Raw genomic sequence first — 20,536 nt, forward strand, 5'->3', positions numbered from 1 at the left:
CACTACATATGAAGTACATGCAGAAAGTGTCTGTTCCCAACTCTAGTGATCTGTTTTGCTGTCTAGATGTGTGTGTGTGTGTGTGTGTGTGTGTGTGTGTGTGTGTGTCTGACCCGGTTCAGTGCGTCGGTCAGTTGTTTGTTCTCCGTCTCCATCAGTTGTCTCTCTATCGCCGCCTGCTGGAGAGACTCTTTCACTGCAGCCAGTTCAGAACGCAGAGCCGAGCTGCGAGACTCACACTCCTCCCTCAACTGATCACTGACACACAACACAAACACACATCAATAACACATCTGATCTTCACCAACACACACACACACACACACACTCACATTCTGTCTGTCTGCGCTCTGGCTCTGTCTCTCTCCAGTGTGGCGGCATCTCTCTCTTCTCTCTCGTGGTCTCTCTCTCTCTGCGCAGACGTCACGGCCAGCTGCAGTCTCTCACACTCCATTTGCAGCAGCTGCACCTGCGACTGTGCCGCCTGCGCTGCTTTATCCACACCGTCCCTCTTGCTGATAGGTTCAGAAATTAACCAGGTTTGCAACTGTTCTCATGCAGGAATCATGATTCATACACATGCAAAAATAAGGTGGCCTCTGAAATATACATTGTGTTATTAAATTGTTTTATGTATGAGTGAATGAGACCTGCTCAGCTTATCTCTCTCCTGTCTCAGTCTGTCTCTCTCTCTCACTGCTGTCTCTCTCTCTCTCCGACACTCGTCTCTCTCTCCCTGCAACGTCTGTACACGGAGCTCCGCCTCCCGTCTGCCCAACTCCACCTCTCCCAGCTGCTTGCGCAACTGCTGCACTGATGACTGCGCCGACTGCAGACGCTCTCGCAGCTCCTACACAGAGATTATTGAGTGTTTTAGAAACAGTTTCAAAAACATCCCAAGCCTGTGTGTGTGTGTGTGTGTTAAACTGTGTGTGTATGTATAACTGTGTGTGTGTGTGTATGTATAACTGTGTGTGTGTGTGTTAAACTGTGTGTGTGTGTGTGTGTGTGTATAACTGTGTGTGTGTATGTATAACTGTGTGTGTGTGTGTTAAACTGTGTGTGTATGTATAACTGTGTGTGTGTGTGTGTATAACTGTGTGTGTGTATGTATAACTGTGTGTGTGTGTATGTATAACTGTGTGTGTGTGTGTATAACTGTGTGTGTGTATGTATAACTGTGTGTGTGTGTGTTAAACTGTGTGTGTATGTATAACTGTGTGTGTGTATGTTAAACTGTGTGTGTGTATGTATAACTGTGTGTGTGTGTGTATAACTGTGTGTGTGTATGTATAACTGTGTGTGTGTGTTAAACTGTGTGTGTATGTATAACTGTGTGTGTGTGTGTGTATAACTGTGTGTGTGTATGTATAACTGTGTGTGTGTGTTAAACTGTGTGTGTATGTATAACTGTGTGTGTGTATGTTAAACTGTGTGTGTATGTATAACTGTGTGTGTGTATGTATAACTGTGTGTGTGTGTGTTAAACTGTGTGTGTATGTATAACTGTGTGTGTGTGTGTTAAACTGTGTGTGTGTATGTATAACTGTGTGTGTGTGTGTATAACTGTGTGTGTGTGTATGTATAACTGTGTGTGTGTGTGTAAACTGTGTGTGTGTTAAACTGTGTGTGTGTTTAACGGTGTGTGTATGTATAACTGTGTGTGTGTGTATGTATAACTGTGTGTGTGTGTTAAACTGTGTGTGTGTTTAACGGTGTGTGTATGTATAACTGTGTGTGTGTGTGTGTATGTATAACTGTGTGTGTGTGTATGTATAACTGTGTGTGTGTGTATGTATAACTGTGTGTGTGTGTATGTATAACTGTGTGTGTGTGTGTAAACTGTGTGTGTGTATGTATAACTGTGTGTGTGTGTATGTATAACTGTGTGTGTGTGTGTGTATGTATAACTGTGTGTGTGTATGTATAACTGTGTGTGTGTATGTATAACTGTGTGTGTGTATGTATAACTGTGTGTGTGTGTATGTATAACTGTGTGTGTGTATGTATAACTGTGTGTGTGTATGTATAACTGTGTGTGTGTGTATGTATAACTGTGTGTGTGTATGTATAACTGTGTGTGTGTATGTATAACTGTGTGTGTGTGTATGTATAACTGTGTGTGTGTGTATGTATAACTGTGTGTGTGTGTGTGTATGTATAACTGTGTGTGTGTATGTATAACTGTGTGTGTGTGTATGTATAACTGTGTGTGTGTGTGTATAACTGTGTGTGTGTTAACGGTGTGTGTATGTATAACTGTGTGTGTGTGTGTATGTATAACTGTGTGTGTGTGTATGTATAACTGTGTGTGTGTGTATGTATAACTGTGTGTGTGTGTATGTATAACTGTGTGTGTGTGTGTTAAACTGTGTGTGTGTATGTATAACTGTGTGTGTGTGTGTATGTATAACTGTGTGTGTGTGTGTATGTATAACTGTGTGTGTGTGTGTATGTATAACTGTGTGTGTGTATGTATAACTGTGTGTGTGTGTATGTATAACTGTGTGTGTGTGTTAAACTGTGTGTGTGTGTATGTATAACTGTGTGTGTGTGTTTAACTGTGTGTGTATGTATAACTGTGTGTGTGTGTGTTAAACTGTGTGTGTGTTATAACTGTGTGTGTGTGTGTATGTATAACTGTGTGTGTGTGTATGTATAACTGTGTGTGTGTGTTAAACTGTGTGTGTGTATGTATAACTGTGTGTGTGTATGTATAACTGTGTGTGTGTTAAACTGTGTGTGTGTTTAACGGTGTGTGTATGTATAACTGTGTGTGTGTGTGTATGTATAACTGTGTGTGTGTGTTAAACTGTGTGTGTGTATGTATAACTGTGTGTGTGTGTGTATGTATAACTGTGTGTGTGTATGTATAACTGTGTGTGTGTGTGTATGTATAACTGTGTGTGTGTGTGTATGTATAACTGTGTGTGTGTATGTATAACTGTGTGTGTGTGTATGTATAACTGTGTGTGTGTGTGTATGTATAACTGTGTGTGTGTGTATGTATAACTGTGTGTGTGTGTATAACTGTGTGTGTGTATGTATAACTGTGTGTGTGTGTATGTATAACTGTGTGTGTGTGTGTAAACTGTGTATGTATAACTGTGTGTGTGTGTGTATGTATAACTGTGTGTGTGTGTGTATGTATAACTGTGTGTGTGTGTATGTATAACTGTGTGTGTGTTTAACTGTGTGTGTGTGTATGTATAACTGTGTGTGTGTGTATAACTGTGTGTGTGTGTATGTATAACTGTGTGTGTGTATGTATAACTGTGTGTGTGTGTATGTATAACTGTGTGTGTGTGTGTATGTATAACTGTGTGTGTGTGTATGTTTAACTGTGTGTGTGTATGTATAACTGTGTGTGTGTGTATGTATAACTGTGTGTGTGTTAAACTGTGTGTGTGTGTATGTATAACTGTGTGTGTGTGTATGTATAACTGTGTGTGTGTTAAACTGTGTGTGTGTGTGTGTTAAACTGTGTGTGTGTGTATGTATAACTGTGTGTGTGTGTATGTATAACTGTGTGTGTGTATGTATAACTGTGTGTGTGTGTGTGTATAACTGTGTGTGTGTGTGTATGTATAACTGTGTGTGTGTGTATGTATAACTGTGTGTGTGTATGTATAACTGTGTGTGTGTGTATGTATAACTGTGTGTGTGTGTATGTATAACTGTGTGTGTGTGTGTTAAACTGTGTGTGTGTATGTATAACTGTGTGTGTGTGTATGTATAACTGTGTGTGTGTGTATGTATAACTGTGTGTGTGTGTATGTATAACTGTGTGTGTGTGTGTATGTATAACTGTGTGTGTGTATGTATAACTGTGTGTGTGTGTGTATGTATAACTGTGTGTGTGTGTGTATGTATAACTGTGTGTGTGTATGTATAACTGTGTGTGTGTGTGTATGTATAACTGTGTGTGTGTGTATGTATAACTGTGTGTGTGTATGTATAACTGTGTGTGTGTGTGTGTATAACTGTGTGTGTGTGTATGTATAACTGTGTGTGTGTGTATGTATAACTGTGTGTGTGTGTATGTATAACTGTGTGTGTGTGTATGTATAACTGTGTGTGTGTATGTATAACTGTGTGTGTGTGTGTATAAACTGTGTGTGTGTATGTGTTAACTGTGTGTGTGTATGTATAACTGTGTGTGTGTGTATGTATAACTGTGTGTGTGTATGTATAACTGTGTGTGTGTATGTATAACTGTGTGTGTGTGTGTTAACTGTGTGTGTGTATGTATAACTGTGTGTGTGTGTGTATGTATAACTGTGTGTGTGTGTATGTATAACTGTGTGTGTGTATGTATAACTGTGTGTGTGTGTATAACTGTGTGTGTGTGTATAACTGTGTGTGTGTGTATGTATAACTGTGTGTGTGTGTATGTATAACTGTGTGTGTGTGTATGTATAACTGTGTGTGTGTGTATGTATAACTGTGTGTGTGTGTATGTATAACTGTGTGTGTGTGTATGTATAACTGTGTGTGTGTGTGTGTTTAACTGTGTGTGTGTATGTATAACTGTGTGTGTGTGTATGTATAACTGTGTGTGTGTGTATGTATAACTGTGTGTGTGTGTATGTATAACTGTGTGTGTGTGTGTTAACTGTGTGTGTGTATGTATAACTGTGTGTGTGTGTATGTATAACTGTGTGTGTGTGTATGTATAACTGTGTGTGTGTGTATGTATAACTGTGTGTGTGTATGTATAACTGTGTGTGTATGTATAACTGTGTGTGTGTGTGTTAAACTGTGTGTGTGTGTATGTATAACTGTGTGTGTGTGTATGTATAACTGTGTGTGTGTGTATGTATAACTGTGTGTGTGTGTGTTAAACTGTGTGTGTGTGTATGTATAACTGTGTGTGTGTGTGATGTATAACTGTGTGTGTGTGTATGTATAACTGTGTGTGTGTGTATGTATAACTGTGTGTGTGTGTATGTATAACTGTGTGTGTGTGTATGTATAACTGTGTGTGTGTGTGTATGTATAACTGTGTGTGTGTATGTATAACTGTGTGTGTGTGTATGTATAACTGTGTGTGTGTGTATGTATAACTGTGTGTGTGTATGTATAACTGTGTGTGTGTGTATGTATAACTGTGTGTGTGTGTATGTATAACTGTGTGTGTGTGTATGTATAACTGTGTGTGTGTGTATGTATAACTGTGTGTGTGTGTATGTATAACTGTGTGTGTGTGTGTATGTATAACTGTGTGTGTGTGTGTATGTATAACTGTGTGTGTGTGTGTATGTATAACTGTGTGTGTGTATGTATAACTGTGTGTGTGTGTATGTATAACTGTGTGTGTGTGTATGTATAACTGTGTGTGTGTGTATGTATAACTGTGTGTGTGTGTGTATGTATAACTGTGTGTGTGTGTGTATAACTGTGTGTGTGTGTATGTATAACTGTGTGTGTGTATGTATAACTGTGTGTGTGTGTGTATGTATAACTGTGTGTGTGTGTATGTATAACTGTGTGTGTGTGTATGTATAACTGTGTGTGTGTGTATGTATAACTGTGTGTGTGTGTATGTATAACTGTGTGTGTGTGTATGTATAACTGTGTGTGTGTGTGTATAACTGTGTGTGTGTGTATGTATAACTGTGTGTGTGTGTATGTATAACTGTGTGTGTGTGTGTATGTATAACTGTGTGTGTGTGTATGTATAACTGTGTGTGTGTGTGTATGTATAACTGTGTGTGTGTGTGTGTTTAACTGTGTGTGTGTGTATGTATAACTGTGTGTGTGTGTGTATGTATAACTGTGTGTGTGTGTATGTATAACTGTGTGTGTGTGTATGTATAACTGTGTGTGTGTGTATGTATAACTGTGTGTGTGTGTGTATGTATAACTGTGTGTGTGTGTGTATGTATAACTGTGTGTGTGTATATGTATAACTGTGTGTGTGTGTGTATGTATAACTGTGTGTGTGTGTGTATGTATAACTGTGTGTGTGTGTATGTATAACTGTGTGTGTGTGTATGTATAACTGTGTGTGTGTGTATGTATAACTGTGTGTGTGTGTATGTATAACTGTGTGTGTGTGTGTATGTATAACTGTGTGTGTGTGTATGTATAACTGTGTGTGTGTGTGTATGTATAACTGTGTGTGTGTGTATGTATAACTGTGTGTGTGTGTGTATGTATAACTGTGTGTGTGTGTGTATGTATAACTGTGTGTGTGTGTATGTATAACTGTGTGTGTGTGTATGTATAACTGTGTGTGTGTGTGTATGTATAACTGTGTGTGTGTGTATGTATAACTGTGTGTGTGTGTATGTATAACTGTGTGTGTGTGTATGTATAACTGTGTGTGTGTGTATGTATAACTGTGTGTGTGTGTATGTATAACTGTGTGTGTGTGTATGTATAACTGTGTGTGTGTGTATGTATAACTGTGTGTGTGTGTGTATGTATAACTGTGTGTGTGTGTGTATGTATAACTGTGTGTGTGTGTATGTATAACTGTGTGTGTGTGTGTATGTATAACTGTGTGTGTGTGTGTATGTATAACTGTGTGTGTGTGTATGTATAACTGTGTGTGTGTGTATGTATAACTGTGTGTGTGTGTGTATGTATAACTGTGTGTGTGTGTATGTATAACTGTGTGTGTGTGTATGTATAACTGTGTGTGTGTGTGTATGTATAACTGTGTGTGTGTGTGTATGTATAACTGTGTGTGTGTGTATGTATAACTGTGTGTGTGTGTGTATGTATAACTGTGTGTGTGTGTGTATGTATAACTGTGTGTGTGTGTATGTATAACTGTGTGTGTGTGTGTATGTATAACTGTGTGTGTGTGTATGTATAACTGTGTGTGTGTGTATGTATAACTGTGTGTGTGTGTATGTATAACTGTGTGTGTGTGTATGTATAACTGTGTGTGTGTGTATGTATAACTGTGTGTGTGTGTGTATGTATAACTGTGTGTGTGTGTATGTATAACTGTGTGTGTGTGTATGTATAACTGTGTGTGTGTGTATGTATAACTGTGTGTGTGTGTGTATGTATAACTGTGTGTGTGTGTGTTAAACTGTGTGTGTGTATGTATAACTGTGTGTGTGTGTATGTATAACTGTGTGTGTGTGTATGTATAACTGTGTGTGTGTGTATGTATAACTGTGTGTGTGTGTATGTATAACTGTGTGTGTGTGTATGTATAACTGTGTGTGTGTGTGTATGTATAACTGTGTGTGTGTGTGTATGTATAACTGTGTGTGTGTATGTATAACTGTGTGTGTGTATGTATAACTGTGTGTGTGTGTATGTATAACTGTGTGTGTGTGTATGTATAACTGTGTGTGTGTGTATGTATAACTGTGTGTGTGTGTATGTATAACTGTGTGTGTGTGTATGTATAACTGTGTGTGTGTGTGTTAAACTGTGTGTGTGTATGTATAACTGTGTGTGTGTGTATGTATAACTGTGTGTGTGTGTATGTATAACTGTGTGTGTGTGTATGTATAACTGTGTGTGTGTGTATGTATAACTGTGTGTGTGTGTATGTATAACTGTGTGTGTGTATGTATAACTGTGTGTGTGTATGTATAACTGTGTGTGTGTGTATGTATAACTGTGTGTGTGTATGTATAACTGTGTGTGTGTGTATGTATAACTGTGTGTGTGTGTGTGTGTGTATGTATAACTGTGTGTGTGTATGTATAACTGTGTGTGTGTGTATGTATAACTGTGTGTGTGTGTGTGTATAACTGTGTGTGTGTGTATGTATAACTGTGTGTGTGTGTATGTATAACTGTGTGTGTGTGTGTATAACTGTGTGTGTGTGTATGTATAACTGTGTGTGTGTGTATGTATAACTGTGTGTGTGTATGTATAACTGTGTGTGTGTGTGTATAACTGTGTGTGTGTGTGTGTATAACTGTGTGTGTGTATGTATAACTGTGTGTGTGTGTATGTATAACTGTGTGTGTGTATGTATAACTGTGTGTGTGTATGTATAACTGTGTGTGTGTATGTATAACTGTGTGTGTGTGTATGTATAACTGTGTGTGTGTGTATGTATAACTGTGTGTGTGTGTATGTATAACTGTGTGTGTGTGTGTTAAACTGTGTGTGTGTATGTATAACTGTGTGTGTGTGTATGTATAACTGTGTGTGTGTGTATGTATAACTGTGTGTGTGTGTATGTATAACTGTGTGTGTGTGTGTATGTATAACTGTGTGTGTGTGTATGTATAACTGTGTGTGTGTGTATGTATAACTGTGTGTGTGTGTATGTATAACTGTGTGTGTGTGTGTATGTATAACTGTGTGTGTGTGTATGTATAACTGTGTGTGTGTGTGTATGTATAACTGTGTGTGTGTGTATGTATAACTGTGTGTGTGTATGTATAACTGTGTGTGTGTGTGTATGTATAACTGTGTGTGTGTGTGTATGTATAACTGTGTGTGTGTGTATGTATAACTGTGTGTGTGTGTGTATGTATAACTGTGTGTGTGTGTATGTATAACTGTGTGTGTGTGTATGTATAACTGTGTGTGTGTGTATGTATAACTGTGTGTGTGTGTGTATGTATAACTGTGTGTGTGTGTATGTATAACTGTGTGTGTGTGTATGTATAACTGTGTGTGTGTATGTATAACTGTGTGTGTGTGTGATGTATAACTGTGTGTGTGTGTATGTATAACTGTGTGTGTGTGTATGTATAACTGTGTGTGTGTATGTATAACTGTGTGTGTGTGTGTATGTATAACTGTGTGTGTGTGTATGTATAACTGTGTGTGTGTGTATGTATAACTGTGTGTGTGTGTATGTATAACTGTGTGTGTGTATGTATAACTGTGTGTGTGTATGTATAACTGTGTGTGTGTGTATGTATAACTGTGTGTGTGTTACTGTGTGTGTATGTATAACTGTGTGTGTGTGTATGTATAACTGTGTGTGTGTGTATGTATAACTGTGTGTGTGTGTATGTATAACTGTGTGTGTGTGTATGTATAACTGTGTGTGTGTGTATGTATAACTGTGTGTGTGTGTATGTATAACTGTGTGTGTGTGTGTATGTATAACTGTGTGTGTGTATGTATAACTGTGTGTGTGTGTGTATGTATAACTGTGTGTGTGTGTATGTATAACTGTGTGTGTGTGTATGTATAACTGTGTGTGTGTGTATGTATAACTGTGTGTGTGTGTATGTATAACTGTGTGTGTGTGTATGTATAACTGTGTGTGTGTGTGTGTTAAACTGTGTGTGTGTGTGTATGTATAACTGTGTGTGTGTGTATGTATAACTGTGTGTGTGTGTGTTAAACTGTGTGTGTGTGTGTGTTAAACTGTGTGTGTGTGTATGTATAACTGTGTGTGTGTGTATGTATAACTGTGTGTATGTATAACTGTGTGTATGTGTTAAACTGTGTGTGTGTGTATGTATAACTGTGTGTGTGTATGTATAACTGTGTGTGTGTGTATGTATAACTGTGTGTGTGTGTATAACTGTGTGTGTGTGTATGTATAACTGTGTGTGTGTGTGTATGTATAACTGTGTGTGTGTGTGTATAACTGTGTGTGTGTGTGTATGTATAACTGTGTGTGTGTGTATGTATAACTGTGTGTGTGTGTATGTATAACTGTGTGTGTGTGTATAACTGTGTGTGTGTGTATGTATAACTGTGTGTGTGTGTATGTATAACTGTGTGTGTGTGTATAACTGTGTGTGTGTATGTATAACTGTGTGTGTGTATGTATAACTGTGTGTGTGTATGTATAACTGTGTGTGTGTGTATGTATAACTGTGTGTGTGTGTATGTATAACTGTGTGTGTGTGTATGTATAACTGTGTGTGTGTGTATGTATAACTGTGTGTGTGTATGTATAACTGTGTGTGTGTGTATGTATAACTGTGTGTGTGTATGTATAACTGTGTGTGTGTGTATGTATAACTGTGTGTGTGTGTGTGTATAACTGTGTGTGTGTGTATGTATAACTGTGTGTGTGTGTATGTATAACTGTGTGTGTGTGTGTATGTATAACTGTGTGTGTGTGTATGTATAACTGTGTGTGTGTGTATGTATAACTGTGTGTGTGTGTATGTATAACTGTGTGTGTGTGTATGTATAACTGTGTGTGTGTGTATGTATAACTGTGTGTGTGTATGTATAACTGTGTGTGTGTGTATGTATAACTGTGTGTGTGTGTATGTATAACTGTGTGTGTGTGTATGTATAACTGTGTGTGTGTGTGTATAACTGTGTGTGTGTATGTATAACTGTGTGTGTGTGTATGTATAACTGTGTGTGTGTGTATGTATAACTGTGTGTGTGTGTGTATAACTGTGTGTGTGTGTATGTATAACTGTGTGTGTGTGTATGTATAACTGTGTGTGTGTGTATGTATAACTGTGTGTGTGTGTATGTATAACTGTGTGTGTGTATGTATAACTGTGTGTGTGTGTATGTATAACTGTGTGTGTGTGTTTAACTGTGTGTGTGTGTATGTATAACTGTGTGTGTGTGTATGTATAACTGTGTGTGTGTGTATGTATAACTGTGTGTGTGTATGTATAACTGTGTGTGTGTGTATGTATAACTGTGTGTGTGTGTGTATGTATAACTGTGTGTGTGTGTATGTATAACTGTGTGTGTGTGTATGTATAACTGTGTGTGTGTGTATGTATAACTGTGTGTGTGTATGTATAACTGTGTGTGTGTATGTATAACTGTGTGTGTGTATGTATAACTGTGTGTGTGTGTATGTATAACTGTGTGTGTGTATGTATAACTGTGTGTGTGTGTATGTATAACTGTGTGTGTGTGTATGTATAACTGTGTGTGTGTGTGTATAACTGTGTGTGTGTGTATGTATAACTGTGTGTGTGTGTATGTATAACTGTGTGTGTGTGTATGTATAACTGTGTGTGTGTGTGTATGTATAACTGTGTGTGTGTGTATGTATAACTGTGTGTGTGTGTATGTATAACTGTGTGTGTGTGTATGTATAACTGTGTGTGTGTATGTATAACTGTGTGTGTGTGTATGTATAACTGTGTGTGTGTGTATGTATAACTGTGTGTGTGTGTGTGTATGTATAACTGTGTGTGTGTGTATGTATAACTGTGTGTGTGTGTATGTATAACTGTGTGTGTGTGTATGTATAACTGTGTGTGTGTGTATGTATAACTGTGTGTGTGTGTATGTATAACTGTGTGTGTGTGTATGTATAACTGTGTGTGTGTATGTATAACTGTGTGTGTGTATGTATAACTGTGTGTGTGTGTATGTATAACTGTGTGTGTGTGTGTTAAACTGTGTGTGTGTATGTATAACTGTGTGTGTGTGTATGTATAACTGTGTGTGTGTGTATGTATAACTGTGTGTGTGTGTATGTATAACTGTGTGTGTGTATGTATAACTGTGTGTGTGTGTATGTATAACTGTGTGTGTGTGTGTGTATGTATAACTGTGTGTGTGTGTATGTATAACTGTGTGTGTGTATGTATAACTGTGTGTGTGTGTATGTATAACTGTGTGTGTGTGTATGTATAACTGTGTGTGTGTGTGTATAACTGTGTGTGTGTGTGTATAACTGTGTGTGTGTATGTATAACTGTGTGTGTGTGTATGTATAACTGTGTGTGTGTGTATGTATAACTGTGTGTGTGTGTATGTATAACTGTGTGTGTGTGTGTAACTGTGTGTGTATGTATAACTGTGTGTGTGTGTATGTATAACTGTGTGTGTGTATGTATAACTGTGTGTGTGTGTATGTATAACTGTGTGTGTGTGTATGTATAACTGTGTGTGTGTGTATGTATAACTGTGTGTGTGTATGTATAACTGTGTGTGTGTGTATGTATAACTGTGTGTGTGTGTATGTATAACTGTGTGTGTGTGTGTGTTTAACTGTGTGTGTGTATGTATAACTGTGTGTGTGTATGTATAACTGTGTGTGTGTGTGTATGTATAACTGTGTGTGTGTGTATGTATAACTGTGTGTGTGTGTGTATAACTGTGTGTGTGTATGTATAACTGTGTGTGTGTGTATGTATAACTGTGTGTGTGTGTTAAACTGTGTGTGTGTATGTATAACTGTGTGTGTGTGTATGTATAACTGTGTGTGTGTGTGTATAACTGTGTGTGTGTATGTATAACTGTGTGTGTGTGTGTTAACTGTGTGTGTGTATGTATAACTGTGTGTGTGTGTGTATGTATAACTGTGTGTGTGTATGTATAACTGTGTGTGTGTGTGTATAACTGTGTGTGTGTGTATGTATAACTGTGTGTGTGTGTGTTAAACTGTGTGTGTGTATAACTGTGTGTGTGTATGTATAACTGTGTGTGTGTGTGTTAAACTGTGTGTGTATGTATAACTGTGTGTGTGTATGTATAACTGTGTGTGTGTGTGTTATAACTGTGTGTGTGTGTATGTATAACTGTGTGTGTGTGTATGTATAACTGTGTGTGTGTATGTATAACTGTGTGTGTGTGTATAACTGTGTGTGTGTATGTATAACTGTGTGTGTGTGTATGTATAACTGTGTGTGTGTGTATGTATAACTGTGTGTGTGTGTATGTATAACTGTGTGTGTGTGTTAACTGTGTGTGTGTTTAACGGTGTGTGTGTATGTATAACTGTGTGTGTGTGTATGTATAACTGTGTGTGTGTGTATGTATAACTGTGTGTGTGTGTTTAACGGTGTGTGTATGTATAACTGTGTGTGTGTGTATGTATAACTGTGTGTGTGTGTGTATGTATAACTGTGTGTGTGTGTATGTATAACTGTGTGTGTGTGTGTGTGTATGTATAACTGTGTGTGTGTGTATGTATAACTGTGTGTGTGTATGTATAACTGTGTGTGTGTGTGTATATAACTGTGTGTGTGTATGTATAACTGTGTGTGTGTGTATGTATAACTGTGTGTGTGTGTATGTATAACTGTGTGTGTGTGTATGTATAACTGTGTGTGTGTATGTATAACTGTGTGTGTGTGTATGTATAACTGTGTGTGTGTATGTATAACTGTGTGTGTGTATGTATAACTGTGTGTGTGTGTATGTATAACTGTGTGTGTGTGTGTATAACTGTGTGTGTGTGTGTATAACTGTGTGTGTGTATGTATAACTGTGTGTGTGTGTATGTATAACTGTGTGTGTGTGTATGTATAACTGTGTGTGTGTGTGTATGTATAACTGTGTGTGTGTGTATGTATAACTGTGTGTGTGTGTGTATAACTGTGTGTGTGTGTATGTATAACTGTGTGTGTGTGTATGTATAACTGTGTGTGTGTATGTATAACTGTGTGTGTGTATGTATAACTGTGTGTGTGTGTATGTATAACTGTGTGTGTGTGTATGTATAACTGTGTGTGTGTGTATAACTGTGTGTGTGTGTATGTATAACTGTGTGTGTGTGTATGTATAACTGTGTGTGTGTGTATGTATAACTGTGTGTGTGTATGTATAACTGTGTGTGTGTGTATGTATAACTGTGTGTGTGTGTGTATGTATAACTGTGTGTGTGTGTGTATAACTGTGTGTGTGTATGTATAACTGTGTGTGTGTATGTATAACTGTGTGTGTGTGTATGTATAACTGTGTGTGTGTGTGTATGTATAACTGTGTGTGTGTGTATGTATAACTGTGTGTGTGTGTATGTATAACTGTGTGTGTGTATGTATAACTGTGTGTGTGTGTATGTATAACTGTGTGTGTGTGTATGTATAACTGTGTGTGTGTGTATGTATAACTGTGTGTGTGTGTATGTATAACTGTGTGTGTGTGTATGTATAACTGTGTGTGTGTGTATGTATAACTGTGTGTGTGTGTATGTATAACTGTGTGTGTGTGTATGTATAACTGTGTGTGTGTGTGTATGTATAACTGTGTGTGTGTGTATGTATAACTGTGTGTGTGTGTGTATGTATAACTGTGTGTGTGTGTATGTATAACTGTGTGTGTGTATGTATAACTGTGTGTGTGTGTATGTATAACTGTGTGTGTGTGTGTATGTATAACTGTGTGTGTGTGTGTATAACTGTGTGTGTGTATGTATAACTGTGTGTGTGTGTATGTATAACTGTGTGTGTGTGTGTATGTATAACTGTGTGTGTGTGTATGTATGTATAACTGTGTGTGTGTATGTATAACTGTGTGTGTGTGTATGTATAACTGTGTGTGTGTGTATGTATAACTGTGTGTGTGTATGTATAACTGTGTGTGTGTGTATGTATAACTGTGTGTGTGTGTATGTATAACTGTGTGTGTGTATGTATAACTGTGTGTGTGTGTATGTATAACTGTGTGTGTGTATGTATAACTGTGTGTGTGTGTTTAACTGTGTGTGTGTATGTATAACTGTGTGTGTGTGTATGTATAACTGTGTGTGTGTGTATGTATAACTGTGTGTGTGTATGTATAACTGTGTGTGTGTGTATGTATAACTGTGTGTGTGTGTATGTATAACTGTGTGTGTGTATGTATAACTGTGTGTGTGTGTATGTATAACTGTGTGTGTGTGTGTTAAACTGTGTGTGTGTATGTATAACTGTGTGTGTGTGTATGTATAACTGTGTGTGTGTATGTATAACTGTGTGTGTGTGTATGTATAACTGTGTGTGTGTGTATGTATAACTGTGTGTGTGTGTATGTATAACTGTGTGTGTGTGTATGTATAACTGTGTGTGTGTATGTATAACTGTGTGTGTGTATGTATAACTGTGTGTGTGTGTATGTATAACTGTGTGTGTGTATGTATAACTGTGTGTGTGTGTATGTATAACTGTGTGTGTGTGTATGTATAACTGTGTGTGTGTGTATGTATAACTGTGTGTGTGTATGTATAACTGTGTGTGTGTGTATGTATAACTGTGTGTGTGTGTATGTATAACTGTGTGTGTGTGTGTATAACTGTGTGTGTGTGTGTATAACTGTGTGTGTGTGTATGTATAACTGTGTGTGTGTATGTATAACTGTGTGTGTGTATGTATAACTGTGTGTGTGTATGTATAACTGTGTGTGTGTGTATGTATAACTGTGTGTGTGTGTATGTATAACTGTGTGTGTGTGTATGTATAACTGTGTGTGTGTATGTATAACTGTGTGTGTGTGTATGTATAACTGTGTGTGTGTGTATGTATAACTGTGTGTGTGTGTATGTATAACTGTGTGTGTTAAACTGTGTGTGTGTGTATGTATAACTGTGTGTGTTAAACTGTGTGTGTGTGTATGTATAACTGTGTGTGTGTGTATGTATAACTGTGTGTGTGTGTATGTATAACTGTGTGTGTGTGTATGTATAACTGTGTGTGTGTATGTATAACTGTGTGTGTGTGTATGTATAACTGTGTGTGTGTGTATGTATAACTGTGTGTGTGTATGTATAACTGTGTGTGTGTGTGTGTTTAACTGTGTGTGTGTGTGTTAAACTGTGTGTGTGTATGTATAACTGTGTGTGTGTGTATGTATAACTGTGTGTGTGTGTATGTATAACTGTGTGTGTGTGTATGTATAACTGTGTGTGTGTGTATGTATAACTGTGTGTGTGTATGTATAACTGTGTGTATGTATAACTGTGTGTGTGTGTATGTATAACTGTGTGTGTGTGTATGTATAACTGTGTGTGTGTGTATGTATAACTGTGTGTGTGTGTATGTATAACTGTGTGTGTGTGTATGTATAACTGTGTGTGTGTGTATGTATAACTGTGTGTGTGTGTGTATGTATAACTGTGTGTGTGTGTATGTATAACTGTGTGTGTGTATGTATAACTGTGTGTGTGTGTATGTATAACTGTGTGTGTGTGTATGTATAACTGTGTGTGTGTATGTATAACTGTGTGTGTGTGTATGTATAACTGTGTGTGTGTGTATGTATAACTGTGTGTGTGTGTATGTATAACTGTGTGTGTGTGTGTATAACTGTGTGTGTGTATGTATAACTGTGTGTGTGTGTATGTATAACTGTGTGTGTGTGTGTTAACTGTGTGTGTGTGTATGTATAACTGTGTGTGTGTGTGTATAACTGTGTGTGTGTGTATGTATAACTGTGTGTGTGTGTATGTATAACTGTGTGTGTGTATGTATAACTGTGTGTGTGTGTATGTATAACTGTGTGTGTGTATGTATAACTGTGTGTGTGTATGTATAACTGTGTGTGTGTGTATGTATAACTGTGTGTGTGTGTATGTATAACTGTGTGTGTGTGTGTATGTATAACTGTGTGTGTGTGTATGTATAACTGTGTGTGTGTGTATGTATAACTGTGTGTGTGTATGTATAACTGTGTGTGTGTGTGTGTATGTATAACTGTGTGTGTGTGTATGTATAACTGTGTGTGTGTGTATGTATAACTGTGTGTGTGTATGTATAACTGTGTGTGTGTGTATGTATAACTGTGTGTGTGTGTATGTATAACTGTGTGTGTGTGTATGTATAACTGTGTGTGTGTGTATGTATAACTGTGTGTGTGTGTATGTATAACTGTGTGTGTGTGTATGTATAACTGTGTGTGTGTGTATGTATAACTGTGTGTGTGTGTGTATGTATAACTGTGTGTGTGTGTATGTATAACTGTGTGTGTGTATGTATAACTGTGTGTGTGTGTGTATGTATAACTGTGTGTGTGTGTATGTATAACTGTGTGTGTGTATGTATAACTGTGTGTGTGTGTATGTATAACTGTGTGTGTGTGTATGTATAACTGTGTGTGTGTATGTATAACTGTGTGTGTGTGTATGTATAACTGTGTGTGTGTGTATGTATAACTGTGTGTGTGTGTGTTTAACTGTGTGTGTGTATGTATAACTGTGTGTGTGTGTATGTATAACTGTGTGTGTGTGTATGTATAACTGTGTGTGTGTGTATGTATAACTGTGTGTGTGTATGTATAACTGTGTGTGTGTGTATGTATAACTGTGTGTGTGTGTATGTATAACTGTGTGTGTGTGTATGTATAACTGTGTGTGTGTGTGTATGTATAACTGTGTGTGTGTGTATGTATAACTGTGTGTGTGTGTATGTATAACTGTGTGTGTGTGTATGTATAACTGTGTGTGTGTGTGTTTAACTGTGTGTGTGTATGTATAACTGTGTGTGTGTGTATGTATAACTGTGTGTGTGTGTATGTATAACTGTGTGTGTGTGTATGTATAACTGTGTGTGTGTGTATGTATAACTGTGTGTGTGTGTGTTAAACTGTGTGTGTGTATGTATAACTGTGTGTGTGTGTATGTATAACTGTGTGTGTGTATGTATAACTGTGTGTGTGTGTATGTATAACTGTGTGTGTGTGTATGTATAACTGTGTGTGTGTGTATGTATAACTGTGTGTGTGTGTATGTATAACTGTGTGTGTGTGTATGTATAACTGTGTGTGTGTGTATGTATAACTGTGTGTGTGTGTGTATGTATAACTGTGTGTGTGTGTGTGTATAACTGTGTGTGTGTGTATGTATAACTGTGTGTGTGTGTATGTATAACTGTGTGTGTGTGTGTATGTATAACTGTGTGTGTGTGTATGTATAACTGTGTGTGTGTGTATGTATAACTGTGTGTGTGTGTATGTATAACTGTGTGTGTGTGTATGTATAACTGTGTGTGTGTATGTATAACTGTGTGTGTGTGTATGTATAACTGTGTGTGTGTGTGTTAAACTGTGTGTGTGTATGTATAACTGTGTGTGTGTGTGTATAACTGTGTGTGTGTGTATGTATAACTGTGTGTGTGTGTATGTATAACTGTGTGTGTGTATGTATAACTGTGTGTGTGTGTATGTATAACTGTGTGTGTGTATGTATAACTGTGTGTGTGTGTATGTATAACTGTGTGTGTGTGTATGTATAACTGTGTGTGTGTATGTATAACTGTGTGTGTGTATGTATAACTGTGTGTGTGTGTGTATGTATAACTGTGTGTGTGTGTATGTATAACTGTGTGTGTGTATGTATAACTGTGTGTGTGTATGTATAACTGTGTGTGTGTGTGTTATAACTGTGTGTGTGTGTATGTATAACTGTGTGTGTGTGTATGTATAACTGTGTGTGTGTGTATGTATAACTGTGTGTGTGTATGTATAACTGTGTGTGTGTGTATGTATAACTGTGTGTGTGTGTATGTATAACTGTGTGTGTATGTGTTAAACTGTGTGTGTATGTATAACTGTGTGTGTGTGTATGTATAACTGTGTGTGTGTGTATGTATAACTGTGTGTGTGTATGTATAACTGTGTGTGTGTGTATGTATAACTGTGTGTGTGTGTATGTATAACTGTGTGTGTGTGTATGTATAACTGTGTGTGTGTGTATGTATAACTGTGTGTGTGTGTATGTATAACTGTGTGTGTGTGTATGTATAACTGTGTGTGTGTATGTATAACTGTGTGTGTGTGTATGTATAACTGTGTGTGTGTGTATGTATAACTGTGTGTGTGTGTATGTATAACTGTGTGTGTGTGTGTATGTATAACTGTGTGTGTGTGTATGTATAACTGTGTGTGTGTATGTATAACTGTGTGTGTGTGTATGTATAACTGTGTGTGTGTATGTATAACTGTGTGTGTGTGTGTGTATGTATAACTGTGTGTGTGTATGTATAACTGTGTGTGTGTGTATGTATAACTGTGTGTGTGTGTATGTATAACTGTGTGTGTGTGTATGTATAACTGTGTGTGTGTGTATGTATAACTGTGTGTGTGTATGTATAACTGTGTGTGTGTGTATGTATAACTGTGTGTGTGTGTATGTATAACTGTGTGTGTGTGTATGTATAACTGTGTGTGTGTGTGTATGTATAACTGTGTGTGTGTGTGTATGTATAACTGTGTGTGTGTGTATGTATAACTGTGTGTGTGTGTATGTATAACTGTGTGTGTGTGTATGTATAACTGTGTGTGTGTGTATGTATAACTGTGTGTGTGTGTATGTATAACTGTGTGTGTGTGTGTATGTATAACTGTGTGTGTGTGTATGTATAACTGTGTGTGTGTGTGTATAACTGTGTGTGTGTGTATGTATAACTGTGTGTGTGTGTATGTATAACTGTGTGTGTGTGTATGTATAACTGTGTGTGTGTGTATGTATAACTGTGTGTGTGTGTATGTATAACTGTGTGTGTGTGTATGTATAACTGTGTGTGTGTGTATGTATAACTGTGTGTGTGTGTGTATGTATAACTGTGTGTGTGTGTATGTATAACTGTGTGTGTGTGTATGTATAACTGTGTGTGTGTGTGTATAACTGTGTGTGTGTGTATGTATAACTGTGTGTGTGTGTATGTATAACTGTGTGTGTGTATGTATAACTGTGTGTGTGTGTATGTATAACTGTGTGTGTGTGTATGTATAACTGTGTGTGTGTGTGTATGTATAACTGTGTGTGTGTGTAACTGTGTGTGTGTATAACTGTGTGTGTGTGTATGTATAACTGTGTGTGTGTGTATGTATAACTGTGTGTGTGTATGTATAACTGTGTGTGTGTGTATGTATAACTGTGTGTGTGTGTATGTATAACTGTGTGTGTGTGTATGTATAACTGTGTGTGTGTGTGTATAACTGTGTGTGTGTGTATGTATAACTGTGTGTGTGTGTATGTATAACTGTGTGTGTGTGTATGTATAACTGTGTGTGTGTGTATGTATAACTGTGTGTGTGTGTATGTATAACTGTGTGTGTGTGTATGTATAACTGTGTGTGTGTGTATGTATAACTGTGTGTGTGTGTATGTATAACTGTGTGTGTGTGTATGTATAACTGTGTGTGTGTGTATGTATAACTGTGTGTGTGTGTATGTATAACTGTGTGTGTGTGTGTATGTATAACTGTGTGTGTGTGTATGTATAACTGTGTGTGTGTGTGTATAACTGTGTGTGTGTGTATGTATAACTGTGTGTGTGTGTATGTATAACTGTGTGTGTGTGTGTGTATAACTGTGTGTGTGTATGTATAACTGTGTGTGTGTGTATGTATAACTGTGTGTGTGTGTATGTATAACTGTGTGTGTGTGTATAACTGTGTGTGTGTGTATGTATAACTGTGTGTGTGTGTATGTATAACTGTGTGTGTGTGTATGTATAACTGTGTGTGTGTGTATGTATAACTGTGTGTGTGTGTATGTATAACTGTGTGTGTGTGTATGTATAACTGTGTGTGTGTGTGTATAACTGTGTGTGTGTGTATGTATAACTGTGTGTGTGTGTATGTATAACTGTGTGTGTGTATGTATAACTGTGTGTGTGTATGTATAACTGTGTGTGTGTGTATGTATAACTGTGTGTGTGTGTATGTATAACTGTGTGTGTGTGTATGTATAACTGTGTGTGTGTATGTATAACTGTGTGTGTGTGTATGTATAACTGTGTGTGTGTATGTATAACTGTGTGTGTGTGTATGTATAACTGTGTGTGTGTGTGTATAACTGTGTGTGTGTATGTATAACTGTGTGTGTGTGTATGTATAACTGTGTGTGTATGTATAACTGTGTGTGTGTATGTATAACTGTGTGTGTGTGTATGTATAACTGTGTGTGTGTGTATGTATAACTGTGTGTGTGTGTGTATAACTGTGTGTGTGTGTAT

General features: G+C 37.3%; 1 protein-coding gene across 1 annotated transcript in view; it reads right to left on the reverse strand.

Moving 5' to 3' along the window:
* Positions 1-20,536, reverse strand: part of LOC127640950 (rootletin-like) — a 52,533-nt gene that overhangs the window by 13,018 nt on the left and 18,979 nt on the right. Inside the window, 3 exon segments of the mRNA XM_052123686.1 lie at positions 114-258; positions 333-515; positions 651-850. Coding sequence (XP_051979646.1) covers positions 114-258; positions 333-515; positions 651-850 — 528 coding nt within the window.

This window comes from Xyrauchen texanus, chromosome 50 (assembly GCF_025860055.1).
Source record: "Xyrauchen texanus isolate HMW12.3.18 chromosome 50, RBS_HiC_50CHRs, whole genome shotgun sequence".
In the NCBI taxonomy this organism is placed as follows: domain Eukaryota; kingdom Metazoa; phylum Chordata; class Actinopteri; order Cypriniformes; family Catostomidae; genus Xyrauchen; species Xyrauchen texanus.